This window comes from Simochromis diagramma, unplaced genomic scaffold, assembly GCF_900408965.1.
Source record: "Simochromis diagramma unplaced genomic scaffold, fSimDia1.1 OVJJ01000646.1, whole genome shotgun sequence".
Lineage (NCBI taxonomy): Eukaryota > Metazoa > Chordata > Actinopteri > Cichliformes > Cichlidae > Simochromis > Simochromis diagramma.
The window spans coordinates 7,795,952-7,816,115 of NW_024387279.1; the positions used below are offsets into that span (position 1 = coordinate 7,795,952).

The window sequence follows — 20,164 nt, forward strand, 5'->3', positions numbered from 1 at the left end:
TACTTTGCATCTATGCCAATTGGTCTTTCTGTTAAAATTGAAAAAACAAGCAAAAGAAAATGTGCAGATCATGTTGGAGAAGCTGAAATCCAGTGAGCACAAATGGACCATATGTGAAAAAATGAATTCACATTTTGTAACAAAATTAGAATTTAATATTTTATTTGGTATTTTTTAACTCTGCCTCACTGAGTTAGGTAAGCTTTTTTTTCTCTTTTTAGTTTTTCGAAACTAGATCTAGTTTTCAGCTCCCTTTGAGTTGTTCTTTTACAAAGTTTAAGCTATTTGAGTGTAGAAACTAAACATATACCAAGAAATCCAAAACAACTCAGTGCCCATCTAAGACAATTTAATGCTTTCCACTTCAAACACGGGCAGAAACAGAATAATCGTTTCTCGCCAACTGCTCCTCCTTTCATTCCAAGATGTTTTACTAGAGCCAGCAGGCCTACCTTGATTTGGAAGCCGTACATGTTAACCTGTGGCCCCAGGACCAAGAACTGGGCCCCCAGTGGATCGAAAACAAATAAACAAGACCTGCCAGAGCAGGCGGTGACAGTACAGGCTGTCTTCAGTAGATAAGACAGAACAATAGCCCTTAATAGGCCACAGAGAGACACACACCCATCTCCATCCCTGCCTTTTTTTATACTCTATCTTGCTTGCTGGTAACAAAGGGAACAAGATTCTTTCCCTCTTCTATCCTGCTGAGAGATTAGCGGTGCTTAACAGCGGTATGGGCATAAAAATGTGTATTTGAGTGATAATTCAGCAACGCACACACAACTCATGACAAGGAGCCTCGCAGAATGAGAAGGAATACAATGCCTTTATTCCCTTCTGGGCTAAAATTTGGAGGAGAAAAGTACATCATGTTTGTTTGCTACTTAACAGTGTATGGAAATGAGCACCAAGACATCCCCAACATGGAATGGTGCTTTCTAAAGTTGTCCTCATTTTTCAGTCAGTACAGATGACTGTTTCAGTATATACTGATCCAGATCTGTGCCCATAATAATTACACACAGTGGGGGTTTTTCCCAGACATGTATTCAACATATGTTTCATAAAAAGCTCAGACAGCAAGACTACAATGAAGGTCCACATGAGCATGGTGAATTGTCTGAGTTATAGCTTTCTTGTCCTAAGTGCAGTTAGTGGGGTGTATAATAGCAGGCAGAAAAGCCTGTTTCTCCTGTGAAGGCCCCCTTTTTTTGACTTTGACACAAAAAAAACCTTGGCAGAGTATCTGAATGCCAGCAGCAATGATCCTATTTTCTAAAATTTGAATCATTTCAGCGGCACCCAGGTAGAAGGCAACAGCTCATGCTGCAACTCTGCCTGAAAGAACACACAAAGATCCTCTAAAAGAGTGAGCTGGCACATTATACCTGATGCCTTTATGCTGAGCTCTGATGAAAGAAATCCACCCCGCTGCCAACTTTGCTCACCTGAAATGAATGCCTTTAAGGAAAGAGACTGTAGCGTTTTACCGTCTGTTGCAGAAGTACAGAAATGCGATGTTGAAGGTTTGAGGCGGATTGAGGGGCGCAGCGCTATTTCAAACCTTGAAATCTGGATTTCTGAGATGCTGAAAGGATACGTGGTGCAGGGGAGTTTGTCGTTTAATTGTACAGGACATCAAACAAATGGGCTTGGCACTAAATTTGGCTCCCATTCTTTTTGTTTCCCCCTGTTGTTGCATTTTAACCCCACAGCTCACTAACCTGCGGAGAAGCAAAGTAATTCATACCTAATGTGCCGTTTTCATTCCACCACAAAGGAACAGTACGCTTGACCTCACCATATTATACATTTTGGAACCGAGTGACTCATTCCAGGGCAGAATATCTTTAGAAAAATGAATAGTTAGAACTGCCGTCGCTGCCTTGTTCCCTCCTGCCACACGGTTCTGTATTTAACGTATATCTGCGATCTCTGCTTGGAACATATAGCAGCTGAAGAGCATTTATATCAAATGTCTGCTTATTTGTCTCTTTGTACGAGGTGCTCCTTTGGGATGTACACATTGTCATAAAACGAAACGGGAGAAGAAGGGAAAAAAATAAAACGAACTTTCAGCAAAGTGCAACTTATTCCTCGCCACATCCATATTTCTATAAACTGCATTTACTTTTGTGGCCAGCAACATAAATCATGCCTCATATATCATTAATATACATGGGTGTCAATAGGAGATGCATGAATGGAAGAAATATGGTTCGTCCCCAAAGAGACAGAGTTGAAAAATGGGCTGTGGATGGGGTGAGAATAGAGGCTTCTCTAGTGAAGCTGCAAAAGGCGTCTAAATCTCTGCTGCCCCCAAGTGGGACTCCATATAATGGAGGGTGTGTGTGTTTGCGACACTAAACAACTGTGATACAATATGTGCAGCTTGAGCCACCAGAAATAAAGAAACGCACTGTTATCGTAAATCGGTGCCCCATTTTGCTGTTGCTCAGTGTCAGCTGTGTAACGCGAGGAGCACTCCAACAAAACTGTCACATTAAATGCGATACATTGTTAACGCACTGCACTGTGCATGCGAAGTCATGGCCGATGATACGAGCATTGTTTGCTCACTGGTAATACAAACAACTCCAATGATTATCTTCCCTCAGCGGGTCGATTTTTTTCTCTCCACATTTGATCTTTCTTTAAAGCTCTGTTTATGCTCTGGATTTTATTTATTTATTTTTCATCTATTGTACGTTGCTGCCGGTCAGGATAAAAATTGGGTGCGTGCAACGACTCGAGCATTGTAATTTGGTTGATTATGTTTTCTGTGGATAATATGCAGTTGTTGTTGTTGCCTGTTGTTTGCCACACCTGCACGGGGTAATGTAAAAACACACACTTTCATCCTTGTGCCCTAAGGCAGGATGTAGTGTATATGGCAAAAAAGAGGAAAAAATATAGACAAGCATGGACTTGGTGAACTCTGCATCACATCAGCTGCCAGTGAGTCTTTGTCATTGATGGTAACGAGTGAGTAAATGTTATTGCTAATATATTGCATATGTTTCCTTTAAAATGTATGTAAATTTACCCGTATTTCACCTCCACATTAACCTATATGTGGTCCTTCCCCTGTAGACCCATTATTGCAAACACACAGGTCATACAATGTGTGGTGGAGCAGATTCATGATTGTGCAGCGATGTCAGTCGTAAACATAGACAGTAATGAACAGCAGGGATAATTCAAAGCTTCTCCTTTAGATGTTTTACAATAGGTAGAATTTTTTAACATTATATTGACTTTTCAAACTATTCATGGTGCAAAGTACAAAGTGAACATAAAATAAATAAAAAGACAGAAAAATGCGGAAATAAAACGCCCTCCTCTCCTACCTTTTCCGTTTCAGCTTCACATGAGGAAAATATGGATACGTATATGTAATGACATATAATAGCTTTCCTTTTTACAGAATTTTTTTCTTTCAAAGCCGTGCCTTAAAGCAGAGAGCGCAGCCTTTGTTGCAGCAGTCTTTTCTTTTTTAGCATTTGGAGGTTATTTTGCAGCATTTTGCAGATATGGGTAACATAAAAGAATTGTAAGATTAATTTACAATAATGAAATTAGACTCATAGAAGTAAAAGAGAAAACAAAATGATTATAAAAGTGAAAATGTGCTTTCCATTTTTGAGCAGTTTGTAATTCTGGGAAAGGATGAGCAAGTGTGCTTGTAAATATTATCTTAATAAAATGCATTTAGTTTGTTACTGTTTAAATGATGGGAATATTATAACAGGGAGAGATGAAGTACTAGAAGTACCTGAAGCTGCTGAGTGGCACAGTTATCATTGTTTAGAGTGTATCGTCAGCTTTCCCGTAGACTGGGATTGTGACTTGGAGTCAAAAACTACAGCACACATAATTCAAACTGCCTCTACCCCGTCCATAATTTTCCATAAAGCTCCTCATCATACAGCATTACTCTCTAATCAGGAGGCCGTGTTTCATTTGATCACCTTTGCGTTTTATTGAAACATCAAACCGTTATGTTCAAGTTTGAGACTATCGATTCCCGGCCTCTTCCTCTTGTTTGTTTGTTTTTGCATTTCAGGGCGAACTCCCTGTGCGATGCACTTAATCAGCACAAAATGGCTCTCGGTGTGATCGAGCCTCTTTCTCGGTGTCTATGCGTGGTAAATGAGTTTTTATAGTCCTGCCTATGTTTGTGTTTGTTCGGGAGCGCTCTCCTGGTCTTGTGCCATTCTCCGCCGTTCGTACGGAGATGCTCATTTGGATAGCATATAGAGGACAATGCCATGGCGACACTCTGATAGCTATCCAAGTCCTTGATCTTCTCTCCCTGTAAACATCATTACCACACACTGACAACATACACATGCACAACAGGCACGCACACACAAGCACACAAACACACACCCACAAGCTGCTCATCCAAATCGCTGCTAACAGATTAGCAGTGATTATAAACAAACATGGAGGATTAATCCTGTGTGCTCTCAGTCTACTTTTCCACTGAGCTAGCTAGGGTAATTACCAAGTGCTAGATTGTCAGTGTGTAATCACACACACACATGCAAACACACACACATACAAGCTGCAATGCTTCTTTATTTGGTGATATCACTTTTGTGCTTGTTTTGTAAGAAAGTTGAGCGTGTCTTCATCGATATTTTAGGGCAGCTGTGCTCTGGTAAAGATGATGGGATGTTAAGTCACTTTCCAATAACCTGACAGCATCTGAACAGGTCACTGATGTGTTGTAATGCACAAACTGGACACTTTTCTATAAAGGTACAACATATATATCCATATATCATTTACATAACACTTTCCACAGAGGCTCAAACAAGATTATCCTAGTTCAGAAACACACACTGCTGTATCGTGCCCTAAACAGCCAAACAGAACAGCCTTTTGACACTGTCTCGCAGTCTTAGTCTGCCCGTGCTGACAGAACAGACAAAGCTGCTCCTTTGTGGAACAAAATGTGTTTTTATGCACACCTGACAAAGTGTGAACTTCACACTTCTTCCACCTTTCACACTCAGCAGAGTGCAAAGATACACTCTGTATGTCTATGCGTGAGTTTGCCTTTTTCACTTTGCCCTACAACTTTACAGTAAAGTCTTCACCCCAATGAAAACTTACCAGCAAGAAAAATAATCGTGATAAATTACCCCTGAGACACTGAGAGGATTGGCCATGTTGCGTACAATACTGTGTACTCCACGTAGGACATTTTTATTAATCAAAAAGCAAGACTTTACCAGTTTGTCACATCATTGTTGAGGAATTTCATCCCCTCTTCTTTGCAACATTACTTCAGTTCAGAGTGTTTGCTTATGCACAGCTCTCTTAAGGTCCCACTGCAGTTTTTCAGTCAGATTGAGGTCTGAACTTTGAGTCAGCGCACCTCCTTAATTCTTTCCTGTTTTAGTTATTCAGTTGTAGATTTGTTGCTGTGGTTGGGATCAATGATGGTTGTCAGACAGACTGTCTCATGTTTGACTCTCGAGTACTTTGGTATACAGAGGAGTTCATGGTCGACTCGAAGGCTGCAAGGTTCCCAGGCCCTGTAGCTGTAAATCAAACCCAAACCATCACCGTTGTTATGACTAGGGCTGGGTATCGTCACTGATTTCTAGAATCGATTCCATTCAATTCGATTCGATTTGAATCTGGGAAATTTTGCCTCAGACAGTGAGAAATATTATAATTCAGATCAGTACATTTACATATTTTTGTATCTATAAAAAGGAAGCTGACACTCGCAAGACTTTATCAAAGGTGTAAGCATCACAGCAGATGCCTTTGTGTCAAAGTAGCTGAAGATAAAACACAAAAACATGAAGGTGATTTTCCTGGCCTGGGATTTTATAAAAATATTCTGCAGTACATCAAAAACGAAAGAAAACCATTAATCAACATATGAACATTACCTCTGAAGTTACAGCGGTTTTATTAGAGACACAGCTGAGCGTTTTGCATTTTGCATAATTTTAAAAAGTTTACATTTGTTCAGAAGCCTGTTGAACGGCAGAAATTAGTCTTTCTTTTCGGAAGTAAGTAAAAGGGAAAAAAAACGTCGGCCGACAGCGCTGTAGGAACGGTAGACTTGTGCGTAACAAGCAAGCGAATAATGCAGAAAACAGATTTTTAGATGGGAAACTGTTCTTGAAGTATACAGAGAAAGCGAGAGAGAGAGAGAGAGAGAGCTGTGCATGAAGTGTGGTGGAAGCAAAACCGCAAAAGTCAGAGTGAATTCATGACGATGTTTTTGTGAAGCGTAGTTTGGATCTTCTTTTGCTGCTGGTTTGGTCAATAATGTTTGGAGAGATCAAACTAACATCTTTAGAATCAGCAAGCGCAAACACAAAGCGCGCAAACACAAAGCGCGGACCCACCGAAACATCGGAATCAGCGAGCTGTCAGCTTTCAGCCCCAACCGTGTCCGTGCCGTCGGGTGAGAAAGGCGACATCTCACTGATTCTGATGCGTCGGCGGGTCCGAGCTTTGTGTTTACGTCTTTGTGCAGAATCTGTGTTCCTGCTCTCATTTACTGTTTTAGCTGTTTGGTGGTTCTTGAAATTTTGTGAGGTTTAACCTGAGATTCTGGGGTTTCGGGCAAAATAAATTAATATAAAAAAAATCGATTCAGGATTTTAATGAATCGATTTCACGCTATCCAAGCCAGAATCGATTTTAATGAATCGATAAATCGATTATCAAAACCCACCCCTAGTTATGACAGTTGGTATGAGGTGTTTGTGCTTATACGCTATGTTTGGGTTTCACCAAACAATCTATCCAAAGGACATTAGAGTCTCTTTCAATAGTGTTTGCATGGAGATTCTTACCTTGCACAAAAAAGTCCATATGCAAAATTATTTTCAGATTCATGAAATGTGCACACCAGCTTATGTGTTCTTTACACCGTGCATCTGTTAGTGAAACACAGTCATGTTAAACCAACAGGCTTAGTATTAGTAAAAGTAGTAATTGCAGCACTAATAGTATTTTTATTCAGCTTTGAAAAAAACTTGTTTAGAGTTTCAAAGACAGCCAGACCTTCGTCATTGAAATGTCTGTATGCATAGTTCGTGCATAAACTTGTGCATACACATTGTTTCAATGAGGTTCATTGTTCCAAAATTTGTGGTTTGTGAGAAGAGGCTTTTTCTAATTCTACTGTCGTGAACTTTAACATTTAACAGCTTGTAGAGTCTGAGATGTCGCTCTTGGGTTTTGTTGCACTTTCTCTGATCGCTGCACAGCCTGATCTTGCAGTGAATTTGCTGGGACATCCACTCCTGGAAAGATTGGCTGCTGTCTTGATCGTTTTCCACTTGTGAATAATCTTTCTCAGTGTGGAATGATGGACTAAACATTGTTCGCAAATGGCTGTATAACCCTTTATAACCCATTGATGGACAGCAGCAGTGGTCTGTAAGATCACAGCTGACATCTCTTTGTCCTCAGCATTGTACACAACTTTGCTGCTCTGGACCAGCAAACTGCCAAAGCTTCTGCTTGTTCAGAGGCGCTCACATTCACTAATTATCAGTTAATCAAGTGCATTTAATTAGCAGGACCTGGCAGCTACTTACGCTCTTTATTCCTATAGAAGCAATAAGGGAATTCTTGGTTTTTCATGTACTGCTTTTGCATTTTAGCTCAGTTTTTGATAAAGAAATACTGACACGCAGTAATTTGTCATGTTTTGTTATCTGAGGTTGCAGTTACCTCATTTTAAGACCAGCTAAGGACCAGATTATTTCTATTTTGTCTTTATAAGTAAGACATTATCATTTAATGATATAATTGAATGTCTTATTTAGTACATGTCTGAATGAAGCCGCTAGGATTCCCAACAAGACATGCTCTGCTGTTTGTTTAAATGTTGTTGCTTGCTATTGCACAAAGATGGTACAGCTGAAACTTGCCTTTATCTTATTTCATTTCACTTGCTGTTTATTGTTGGTTTAATTCTTTTTTTGTCTATTGTCTTCTTTCACAGGTTGAAGCCATCCTGGTCAACATCTTTGGGGGCATTGTTAATTGTGCCATCATTGCCAACGGCATTACCAAAGCTTGCCGAGAGCTGGAGCTCAAAGTGCCGCTGGTGGTCAGGCTTGAAGGTAAAACAGCACTTGACACTCACCAACACTGGAACACATGCACAAAAGTTTTTGTTTTGCCTCTCTGACGCTGTTAGTAAGTCATCGGCAGTTGGCACTTCCAGTTAAACCAAACAGACTGCATCATTTCTCTTAGGCACATCTAGCCTCCAGCGAAAGAATTTCACATTAATGAGCATTTAATGATTGGGGGTTAATACGCTATAACATGCAACTAGGTTCACAGCTGTGTCGCTCGTCACAGTTGTTCACCTTGACCTGGCGCATGAGTAACATCATCATCATGTAAACACAAGTTCTTTTTGTCTTGCTTTTACATATATGTGTCAGTAAGTTTTATTTTTCTTGAACTGTACCTAAAGTCTCCTTTGCTCAGGGTACAGCTGGTTCGAGTTTATATGGACTGAGAATATAGCTTGCAGTATCGTTTTATGAATATTTTCAATTTCAAAGGTACAAAGAAACTCATTCCCCACCTAGTTTTAAACTTTGGAGCCATTGTATTATTGCTGCTGTACTCTCAGGAGCATATCCATCTTCATTGTGGCCCAGTGTCCCAGAAAGAACAGCAGTGCATTTCTCATAGATGTCACATTCTGCTGCACCTGTCATTAGCAGCAGCCAGAATAACTGTAGAGACGGCACTGATTGGCTCACCTTTCACCTCTATATGCTAATAAAACCTGCTCAGCTGTGTGTGTTTGCCCGAGTGTGTGTGTGTGTGTGTGTGGGGAATGGCAGTGGTGACTCAGAGGCATAGGGCCAGTTGGTGGTTAGCTTAATTGTCAAGATCCTGCCGAGTGGTGTGTTCAGAGCACAGAGCAGGGGAGAGTGTGTGTGTGTGTGTGTGTGTGTGTGTGTGTGTGTGTGTGTGTGTGTGTGTGTGTGTGTGTGTGTGTGTGTGTTAGCGCTTAGCATTTCATGCTGTATGTCTGCACACATCTGCTATTTGTAGGTCAGGGCGTGTAAGCTGTTTCTAGAAGCCAACTGTGTGTCGAGGTGCTGTGCAGTAGTGAGGGCATGGTTGTTCAGAGCACGATGTAGTGTGAGAATTTTACTCTTAACTGTCATTTCCACTACTTTCCCCTAAATTTGAATACAAATGTCATGCAGGTATGTACATCTACCCCATGGCTGAAGAAACTTTGGATCTGAACCAAAAATAATATTGTTGACTGGAGTTCAAACACCCCAAGTTCAAGATGCACATTTGTCTCTTTAGAATACACAACTACAGAACAAACTAGACTGGCAATCTGCACGGATCCTTAATTATCCACCACACATTTCTGATAGTAGCCATAATTCAACATGACTCTCAGACAGTCCAGAAAGTCACTTCTGGTGGATGCCGGATGGTCCAAACACGTCACCCTGACCGAGGCCTAATCCAAGCCTTAGTTGTGGGTCATTACATCCTGGGCTGCAGTCTTGTGGAGAGGATTGGCTCTGAATCAATCAGCTCAGCTTGCTAGGCTGTCTGCCGGGCATTGAAAACGGCCCAACGTTCTTCAACGGGATCAGAATGGATTAACAGGCACACTTTTAATTGGAAAGGCCCTAAAGAGCCAGGGTTGATTGCACTGGCAGAGAATTATGTGCTCCCATATGTGGGGAAGAGAGGCCATGTGGTCTAGTTCCTGATAGAGTTGTGTTAGTTGATAGAGTATGCATGAAGTGTTTGATGTGGGCTGATTGAGTTGATCTAAAACAGTCTGTAATTATCATCGCTAGCACTTAGACTCATCTGGTGAAAACTGAGCAGAGAACACGCAGACACATTGTCGTTATTGAAGGTATAGAAAGGAAGCGATACCTAAGGAGGTGCTGTACTGCCCTCTTTGGCTACAGTGTGCGCATGGTCATCCTGTGTTTCTCTGCAGGTTTGTCTGCCTCTTAAAAAACCTTTGGCATCCAGGAAAAAGGTGACTACATTCATTTAACTCTGTTCTGAGGTGTCCCCCAACTCTCTGTCAAAGAGTGGAGCATGTTCTGCTTGAGCAAGATTTGAAGGCCCTGTGTCAATGGATGAGATTTCAACATCAGTCCTGACAGCATCATTATAGCTTAAATAGCTGCTGCAGCTATATGCATATCCACATACATAAAAATACACTGGTTGATTTGGGGGGGTTTCTGTCTTTGATTTCTCATATATTACACATTTTTTCATTTTTGTAGTGCTTTTTAAAAATAGCTATTAACTTACCCTCACATAGTGTAAATCTCGCTATTTGCCTCTCACAAAGAATCTGACAAGAATTGATTAAATCATGAGAATGAATGTCATGCACGTTATACAAGTATGCAAATAGGGAACACAGTGTTAAGATACTAACACCGTAAGGCTCTCTGTTAGAGTTAGCACTGATGAAAACATGAAATCTGATGCTGCAGTAAGCTGCTCTTAAATAACAGATAATACAAAAAACTGAATAAAAAATGTAATGTGTTATGTTTGTTTTAATCATGTAGACCAGGGGTCGGCAACTTTTCTGATGGCGAGTGCCATTTAAAATTTCCTCAGAAGTCAGTGTGCCATATGATTGCATTACCAATAAATTTAATAACGCTCTATATGAACAGGTACACAATATATATAGACCCACTTTATAGAATTATATTTGTTTACAGATTTTGGCAGCTATCAGTGAATAGTTATCAGATATTTTGAAACAAAAAAAGACACTTTTTATCAATAACAGCAAATGAACTGTACAACAGAAAATGCAAATGCTATTTATGGTCTCCTCACAACAATGATAAGAAAAATAAACTAAGCCAATGTGGCATGTCTGTTAATACAGAGACACACATGTTAATGTGATCTCTGGTCTCCCACTCAGAGACACAGGTCTCCGAGTGTCCAGCATTCAGACGGCTACCTGAGGACTAATGTGAGAGAAAATCTGCGCACACAGATATGTAGAGCCAAATACTGTCAATAAGGCCTCTGCAATAGGGCTGGGTATCGTCACTGATTTCTAGAATCGATTCAATTCCGATTCACAAGGTCCCGAATCGATTCGATCCACGATTCGATTTAATTCGATTCGATTCGATTTGAATCTGGGAAATTTTGACAGTCAGAAATATTATAATTCAGATCAGTACATTTACATATTTTTGTATCTATAAAAAGGAAGCTGACACACGCAAGACTTTACTAAAGGTGTGAGCATCACAGCAGATGCCTTTGTGTCAAAGTAGCTGAAGATAAAACACAAAAACATGAAGGTGATTTTCCTGGCCTGGGATTTTATAAAAATATTCTGCAGTACATCAAAAACGAAAGAAAACCATTAATCAACACATGATTGTAATCTGAAGTTACAGCGGTTTTATTAGAGACACGGCTAAGCATTTTGCATTTTGCATAATTTTAAAAAGTTTTAATTTGTTCAGTATTGAACGGCAGAAATTAGGTTTTCTTTTCGGAAGTATATAAAACGAAAAAAAAAACGTCGGCCGACAGCGCTGTAAACAACGGTAATCTTGTGCGTAACAAGTAAGCGAATAATGAAGAAAACAGATTTTTAGACGGGAAACTGTTCTTGAAGTACAGAGAGAGAGGGGGGGGGAGAGAGAGAGAGAGAGAGCTGTGCATCGTGGTCGAAGCAAAACAGTGAAAGTAAGAGTGAATACATGACGATGTTTATGTGAAGCATAGTTTGGATCTTCTTTTGCTGCTGGTTCGGTCAATATTGTTTGGAGAGACATCAAACTAACAGCTTTAGAATCAGCGCATAAAGGGCGTGAACACAAAGCACGGACCCGCCGACAGATCAGAATCAGCGAGCTGTCGGCTTTCAGCCCCGACCGTGTCCGTGCCGTCGGGTGAGAAAGGTGACATCTCACTGATTCTGATCCGCGGGTCGCGCTGTGTGTCTTTGTGTCTTTGTGCAGAATCCGTGTTCCTGCTCTCATTTACTGTCTTAGCTGTTTGGTGGTTGTTGAAATTTTGTGAGATTTCACCTGAGATTCTGGCATTTCGGGCAAAATAAATTTATATTAAAAAATCGATTCAGGATTTTAATGAATCGATTTTACGTTATCCAAGCCAGAATCGATTTTAATCGATAAATCGATTATAAAAACCCACCCCTACTCTGCAATGTTCTGAAGACAGTTAAACTTCTCAGGTAGTGATGTCCAGCAGGTGAAAATGCAAGCTCCATGAACACGCACAGCTGTGGATTCCAGCTACGTCGATGTCGCATTAACTGGCATCAACTCAGCCAGTTAATGTGAGACAAATCCAGCTGCTCATTAAAAATTTATGGTTTGATCAGAAAATAAAACATTGGTCCAAACACCTGAAAGCACCACTGGTGCTGCCATTTATTTTTTGATGCACCTTCTCAGATTAATTCACTGCGTGTCATGCCAACGGCTGGACTGGGACAAAAAATCAGCCCGGGCATTTTGACTAGAGACCGGCCCACCAGGTATTAAAGCCATAAAGCCTTTGAATGAAAACAAAGGCTGTTGTGACAGTGATGTACAGTCTTGTTGGTATATGCATGATTTCTATACATTTTGCATCAGATAAAAACTGTGGTTGTAAGCTTCAGATAATTCTTTAATAACAGCCAGACATTTTAAATGAGAATAAGAAAGTAAAGTATTTCTTTGTGCCCCCCTCTCCCTGTTAATGCCCTACCTGCCCCCCTGGCAACACTTTGCTAGATCCGCACCTGCACAGTTACCAGCTGTCAGCTACTTAGAAACAGATCCTGGTGTTATTTGTCTCTCAGAAACAGTTCATAACTTCCCTTCAACTCATTCATGTTAACCTAAAAGGTAAACCTGTTTCTCCATCACCTGTTCAGCTCTGATGATTCAGTAAGGACATCTCATGGTTTCATCTTCATGTTTCCCTCTCACCACATATCCAAACCGACATCATGACCAGCAGCTTTACAGCTGTGGCTCCAGCAAACATCAGCTGATACTAGAAATTAATATTAAATAAATTCTAACAACAGCTGATCAAGCTTAAACGTGCTGCTGTTGTTTAGCGCGAAATCCGCTGGTTTCTTCTTTCTGGCGCAAAGTGGGCGATAAACAAACAAGAGAGAAAAGACGATCAGCTGATCATTGATCAGTTTTCATGATTGAAGTAGAAACAGGAGAGGGAGGGGGAGGAATGAGAGAAGAAGAGGCAGCTGTGCAGCAAAGACACAGAATAACTCCAGCTTTGTGTCTTTTTTTTTTCCCCATTCTAGCTGAAGTACGGGACAAACTGCGTCCCCTCTCAGCTCAATACGAAACGTGTAATATTTTCTCTGAATGAGGGACCATTCCATTTTTTAAGGAGCCGTTGGCAATTCTACTAACTAACCTTATGAATAAAATAAAGTTCACCTTAGTTCAGTAACATCATAGCACCCACCCAGCTGTATATAAACTCCGTCATGCTAGCTAGCACGCAGTATGAGTTATTGTAACTGACTGTAAAAAGTCAGCACAATGAAAATAAACTCCACCTAAACTTGGTTTATATCTGACCCAGACAGACTGCAGGTCATAACTTCTTACCTGAAGTTCAGTTCACCTGACACTCGGACCGGCGGCCGCCTCAGGTCCCTCCTCCTCCTGCCTCCCCTTTCCCTCATCCACCTGTTGGCCTCCACCACTTGCTAATGTTACTGAATCTGTGGAAGCTACGCCATAGCCACCACCAAACAACTGAATTATTTTTACACACCGGCCACATCTGGCCAATCCAACACCTTTCATTGTTTATACCGTTACAAAAAATAAAAAATCATCGGGTCCCAAGCAAATGCCCGGTATGCCCAATGGCCAGTCCAGCTATGTTCGTGCCATCAGTTAACCCTTCGCGTCCCAACCGTGGCACGCGTGCCCAGGGTTGCCGACCCCTGATGTAGACTGTCTGGTTGGGGCTGGGTTAAGAGTTGAGTGAGTATGACAACATGCAGTCAGTTAAGTAGGTTTCTTTTGGGGGGAGGGTGTATACATCAGCTGCCTGTGGTTCATCTGGCTGGTCTTGAGGCAGAGCGCCCTTCTTTGTTTTAAACTGCTTTTACTAAGTGAGTTACTGGACTGTAGCATTGTGACATTTATGCAGATTCTCAACACAAAAAGTTAATGATACAGATTATAATGTACGTTAGGACAGTGGCACGAAACAAAAACAGACTAAAATGTTAACTTTTGGTTTGCCATGAGATTTCCTGACAACTGCAATGACATACATACAGTTTACATACATAATTATTTGCTTTATTTGTACTGAGTTTGTGTCTAATTTAAATAAATAAGTCCTCTAAGAACTTCTTTCACAGCGTACCCCAGTATCTTCAGACAGCTGACAGATGGTGGGAATTATGTTAGTGTGACACATCAAAAGCTCTCATTGACAGCCAGGAGATTATTACGTGGGGAACTAATCACTTTCTAGTGTGAAGCAAACCATAACTCACCAGCAGTGCAGACACGCCACCAACTCAGGAAACCTGAAGAAAAACTGTCAGTGGACAGTCTTGCAGAAGCTGCCCGTCTAATTGCCACGTATTAATGACAGTTGTGATATTTAAAAGGGAAAAGAAATATCCATCCACACACAGCCTTACACTGACAATCACTCAGTAACCACATGATTAATTAACCGGTTGGCTTGACTGTGAGAGAAGGTGAAGGGGTTTCCATTTTTTGTTGTGGCAAAGATTTTACCAACAGCAGGCCAAAGAGTTCATTTATCAAGCTCTACATCTTTTTGTTTCCCTTATCTTCTCCTGCTAAGGAAACAGTCTTTATCGTGTCCTTGACATATAAGGAACCTTTACAGCTTCAGACTTTCTTTGTATGTGTGACTCTACAGCAACGTGTCCTTCTCTCAGATGACAGCAACGCTAAGCACAGCTTGTTAGGACAAAGCTGCTCACAAATGTAGGATTTGCAGCATCAAGAAAGCTCCTCCAGCACAAATCTTTGGCACAGCCCCAACCCTTATTATCCCACTGAAGCCTAGTGGCCTGTAAGTCACACGTTAAGGCGTCATTTTTCACAGTAGTCACAGGTACGCTAGTTAATTGCCACATAGATGTGAAAATATTGTGTTGTGATGCTTGCCACCTGCTGAATGCTCTTATGTTGTTTTCTTTGTTAAATGCTGAATCTAATTTAAAATCCTTCTCTTCACGTACAAGGTCTAGAATAATCAGGTCCCATCTTATATTAAAGACCTCACAGTACCACTTTGCCCCATTAGAGCACTTTAGTCTCAGACTGCGGGTTTATTTGCAGTTTCTAGGATATTTACAAGCAGAATGGGAGGCAGAGTCTTCAGTTTTCAGGCCTCTCTTCTGTGGAATCAGCTCCCAGTTTGGGTTATGGAGACAGACAGCCTCTAGTGTTAAGTTTAGGCTTAAAACTTTCCCTTTTGATCAAACATATAGGGAGGACTGGATCAGGTGACCCTGAATCCTCCTTAAGTTACTCTGCAATAGGCCTAGGCTGCTGGGGGATTCCCATGATGAGTGTGGGTTTTTTTTTTCTTCACTCGCCTCCTTTCACTGCGTCTGTTCATAAGCTACTCTGTATTTAGTCGTTAGTTATTATTAATCTCAGGCTCTCCTCCGCACTCATTGGTGTGGTCTTTCTCCCCTTAGCCCAACCTAGTCATGGCAGATGGCTGCCCCTCCCTGAGCCTGGTTCTGCCAGGTTTCTTCCTGTTAAAAGGGAGTTTTTCCTTCCTTCCCACTGTCACAACCTTCTTCCTCTAAGGGGTTGTCTAGCTGTTGGGGTTTTCTCTGTATTACTCTAAGGTCTTTAAATTACATTATAAAGCGCCTGGAGGCCACTGTGGTTATGATTTGGTGCTATATAAAGTTGAATTGAACCTAATTAAATTCGGGGGGTTTTGTCGGTTTTTGATTGGATTGAGCACTTTTGAAAAGTGAATTAAAGTTTGATTAAATTTTCAGGAGTTGATTGTTGATAAAGAAAAAAGTTCAGACTAGCAAGTTAGTGTTCTGTGACATTTCTCAGTAATTAACAGGTCAGTTGGACTGATGATCGAGGTCTGGAGAATACGTGTTGTGATGAATTTCTGCAGAAATCTATATTTTTGCCTTCTCTAATGTTCATTTCTTATATTTAATCATATAGATTTAAAACAATCATCTTGCTTTGGTTATTTGTGCATGCTGACTGTGTGCGTTGATGCCCTCTCCAGACTGTGAGTAGGTCTCTGGCAGCACCTAGTGGCTGCAGGTGAACACACACATATCCCCATTCTCCAGTTATACCCTACACTCACACACATGTACTCCACACATGCCTTAGTAATTCTGTATCCAGCTGAGCTCAGCCCTTGCTGATGCTGCTGGCGTGAGCTATCAGTGCTCCCTACTGCTCACAGTGGAACTGCAGTCAGCTCTCACCCATACTTGTGCAGAAAAAGACTCCCACAAATGCACGACTCCAACACGACGTGTGATTCTTCCACCACACATGTCCTGAGTAACAACACAGATGCTGCACAATCTAAATAATACGCTGAATACTCCTGCTGGTCATGAATATGTATCAGCTTGGGGAGAAAAAAATGCATGTTTACTTTTTGTTCCTGTATACACTTTCCATAGGCATATTTGTCTTTCAGAATACCTGCTGCATTATGTATTTGCTGGGGGCCCATATGGCTGCTTCCACTTTCGTCAGTTTTATCTTGTGCCATTTGAACTTTGTTGTGCTGCAGCTTTGTTTTAATCTTGTGACAGATAAACCTGTCAGTACACAAGCATAGATCCATCAATCTCAGTGAAGTTTGCGGATTAGCCTGTTGAATGTAAAGCATACAGTACTGCACCGCTCTTCTCGCTGCGTGTCCGAATCGAGACGCACACAGTCGCACGGAGAATATCCGCTGTTTGATGTGAAAACGACTTGAGACATCCGATCCCCTGTTTATGCAGCAGAGCAAGAGCTCTTCCTGCCCTTATTCTAATTAATTGCATTGCCGAATTGATTGTTTGGAGTGCGAGCCTGCAGAAATGTGTTTGGAATGACTTATTATACGGCTGGACAAAAGAGATGAAATATTAGGCGTTAAGTGGCACTGGTAATAGAATTCCTCATGAAAGGTCTATTGATCAGGGTGGCCGGGCCTCCGGAGAATTCACATATCATGCAGTCTTAATTACACGGCAGCCACGAGAGCGAAGGTCAACCTGTGAGCGTCTGAGCATGCACAAACACTCGCACATCGACTCGTTTAACACCCGAGCGAATACAGGGAGACACTAATATACAGAGAATCTCAACACACCCTTTGTCCATATACAGCAAACGTAACGTGTAAAGTCACTATAAAGTGTTTTTCCAGAACCTTTTTTAGAGACTTTTTCAAATGTTGTTTGTCTGAATAACACAGCATAACTTGAGTTTTTCATTGGTTTGAATTTGAAGTAAGAAAAGATCAGACGGGAGTGATCATCAGTTGAAGTGTTCAGCACGGACACAGAGAGGTGCGTCCACTCAAAATGTAATAAATGAGATCTGAAATCTGATTAAGAAAAACAAACAAATGCAAGTAGTTCGGGGGAAAAAAAGATAATTAAATGTTTCAGCAGCGTGCTGAGTCTTTGACGGCACATCAGACAGATTCAGTTTTTGTTCTTCATGTGTCGAATCAGTAAATGCCACATAAACAGCTGGCTTTTGTTGTTTTTAGCTGCGAGGGGCCAATTTTGCTTCATTTGACCTTTTGCTCTGCTGCCCCACCAGCACCACCACCTCGTTCACTCCCTCTCTCTTGCTCTCATCCACTCCCCTTCCTGCGTCCCTCCGTCCGCTGAGGCGCCCCCTGCCCTGTGTTGTGACAGGCTTGTCAGGCTTGCATTTGGCCGAGCGGTGTGCAGTGCTGGGAGGCAGCCAGCTCAGTGCGTAGAGCCTCGGGGTTGCACAGAGTATCTCCGAGTGTCTTCCTCTTTCTCTCTCTCTGGTTGGTTGTGGGCCTACTGGGGGCACAGGCATCACCGTATCACCCAGCACCTGCTACCCCTGACCTCACTACAGCCGGGGGAGCTGACACACACACACGCGCACACAAATTGCCCTTTTGCCCGTTGTTCACACTCTACGACGTTCGGATCAGCAGTTGCATGTGCCTCCATTGACCCATGACTCCATCTGTCTGTGTGGATTGATTCCTCCAGAGGAACTCTTCGTCTTTCACACAGTGTGGTTTTTAACATCCGTGCAGATGGCAGATCAGGTTCACCCTTGTTTAGCCATTTTTGTAATGTTGGTTGTCGCCTGTTGTAACACTGTTTTTCTTCCCTTTTTTTGCCCCTTTTCAGGGACCAACGTCCACGAGGCTAAAAGGATTCTGACCGAGAGCGGCCTGCCCATCTTGGCAGCAGATGACCTGGATGATGCCGCCAAGAAAGCGGTGGCAGCCATCAAGAAATAGAGAATCCTGCAGGACGTCTCATTCCAGCCTCAGCACAGCACCATCAGCCTTTTCTTCCACATGCAGACCTCCAAAACCTTGAGCCTTTGCGTGCATTTCTCACTTTAAATGCCAACTGAGATCCAGATCACAAGCACTTACAGGATTCTGCCATTACACTGGTTTCCTCTCTGCAGATCAGATCAGCTGCAGTTTCTTTAATCATTAAAATGTGCATTAGTTAGGAAGAACCACTGACATATTCAGGCTAACATATTGAAAGGACACCCAACACTTTGTCCATTCCATTAGCTTTCTTGTCTTTATTTTTCAGCAAAATATGAAGTGGGAAAGACATTTTCCATCTTCACATCCCATCCACTGAGTTGTTGCCATGTTATCGCACACCATTCATAAGCTGTGATATCATTCAGTGGTACTTGCTGAAACGGAGATGAATGGAAGCTGTAAACACTTTCTTACTTCGTCCACGTTGGTTACCAAGCCTCGTCTGCATTTCAAATGAAGTAGATGGCGTACTCACTCTGAATTTGTGCATCATGTCTTATTTATAAAGTGCTACTATGAGACGTCCATTATCTGCTCTAATCCTGTGCCTGTCCAGTGAAAGCTAATGAGGCATCACAGGTGTCGAGAAAATGAATAATTAAAAACAAAGAATTGTACTTTTTTATAATCATGAATGGATGTTGACAGGATGTCTGAAATACAATGAGAAAATGCAATTTGTGACATTAAACAAAAAATGTTTTAAAAACTACACTTTAGTGTGTTGAATTTGTCCGGCCCATATCGGAGTATCCTGATGGAGGAAAAACTGGCAGAAGGTGGAAAGTAAGGCGGAAAAAGAAATTCTGCTGAATTTCCCGGGTATTTCTGAAGGAAGCACACTCCCAGAATAAATGTGATGTCAGTGAGGAGAGCAGATCCTCAGCAGTTTGCAGTTTTCTTAACACTATTGACTGCATGAGCACATATTTTGCAAATGTGCAAATGTTTTTCCAAGTAAATCAAGCTGCTTCTTCAATGGGCAAGTCTTTTTTTTTTTTTCCAACAAGGGAAAAAGAGACTAAGATGTAATTTATAGTGAAAAGTTTTAATATAAGCAGTTTTTTTTGTTTTTTTTTTTCATTCTTGTAATAGATCTCCCTTTTTCTTTTCAGGAGGATGACACAGATGTAGACATCTCAAAAACTCATGTATCATAAATATGACACAGAAGGGATTAAGGGGTTAAGCTACCCAGAGGCCAAAGCTCATCTTTGTGTTGAAGTGTCAGTTGTCTAAAGATATTTAGTTTCTTAAGATTTCTACCATATATTTTCAGGTCTTCTTTCTTAAATGTTTAGAATTTTACGTTTAGAACGTATAAATGTTACGTTTATTATTTTTCCATTCTTCAGTAGCTCAGAAACTGTTTGTTACAGATTCCATGGTAACTGTTAAACTAAAGTCACTAGAAACGCCCTCATGTGTATCCAAAAATATAGTCTACATGATATCATTTAAATCTTTTTTTGTTTCTTTGCCATTTTCTTTTTGAACAACCCTGCCTTCTTTCTTGCTTTTCGTCTGCACATCAGTGTACACGTACACTTAAACT

The 20,164-nt window shown here is 41.3% G+C and overlaps 1 protein-coding gene across 1 annotated transcript in view; it reads left to right on the forward strand.

Annotated features, from left to right (window-relative positions):
• suclg2 (succinate-CoA ligase GDP-forming subunit beta) overlaps nt 1-19,321 on the forward strand; it is a 100,057-nt gene extending 80,736 nt beyond the window's left edge. Inside the window, exons 10-11 of the mRNA XM_040002971.1 lie at nt 7,997-8,117; nt 18,449-19,321. Of these exons, the coding sequence (XP_039858905.1) occupies nt 7,997-8,117; nt 18,449-18,561 (234 nt within the window). The 3' untranslated portion in view covers nt 18,562-19,321. The remainder of the gene's footprint in view (nt 1-7,996; nt 8,118-18,448) is intronic.
• Nucleotides 19,322-20,164: the final 843 nt, after the last annotated feature.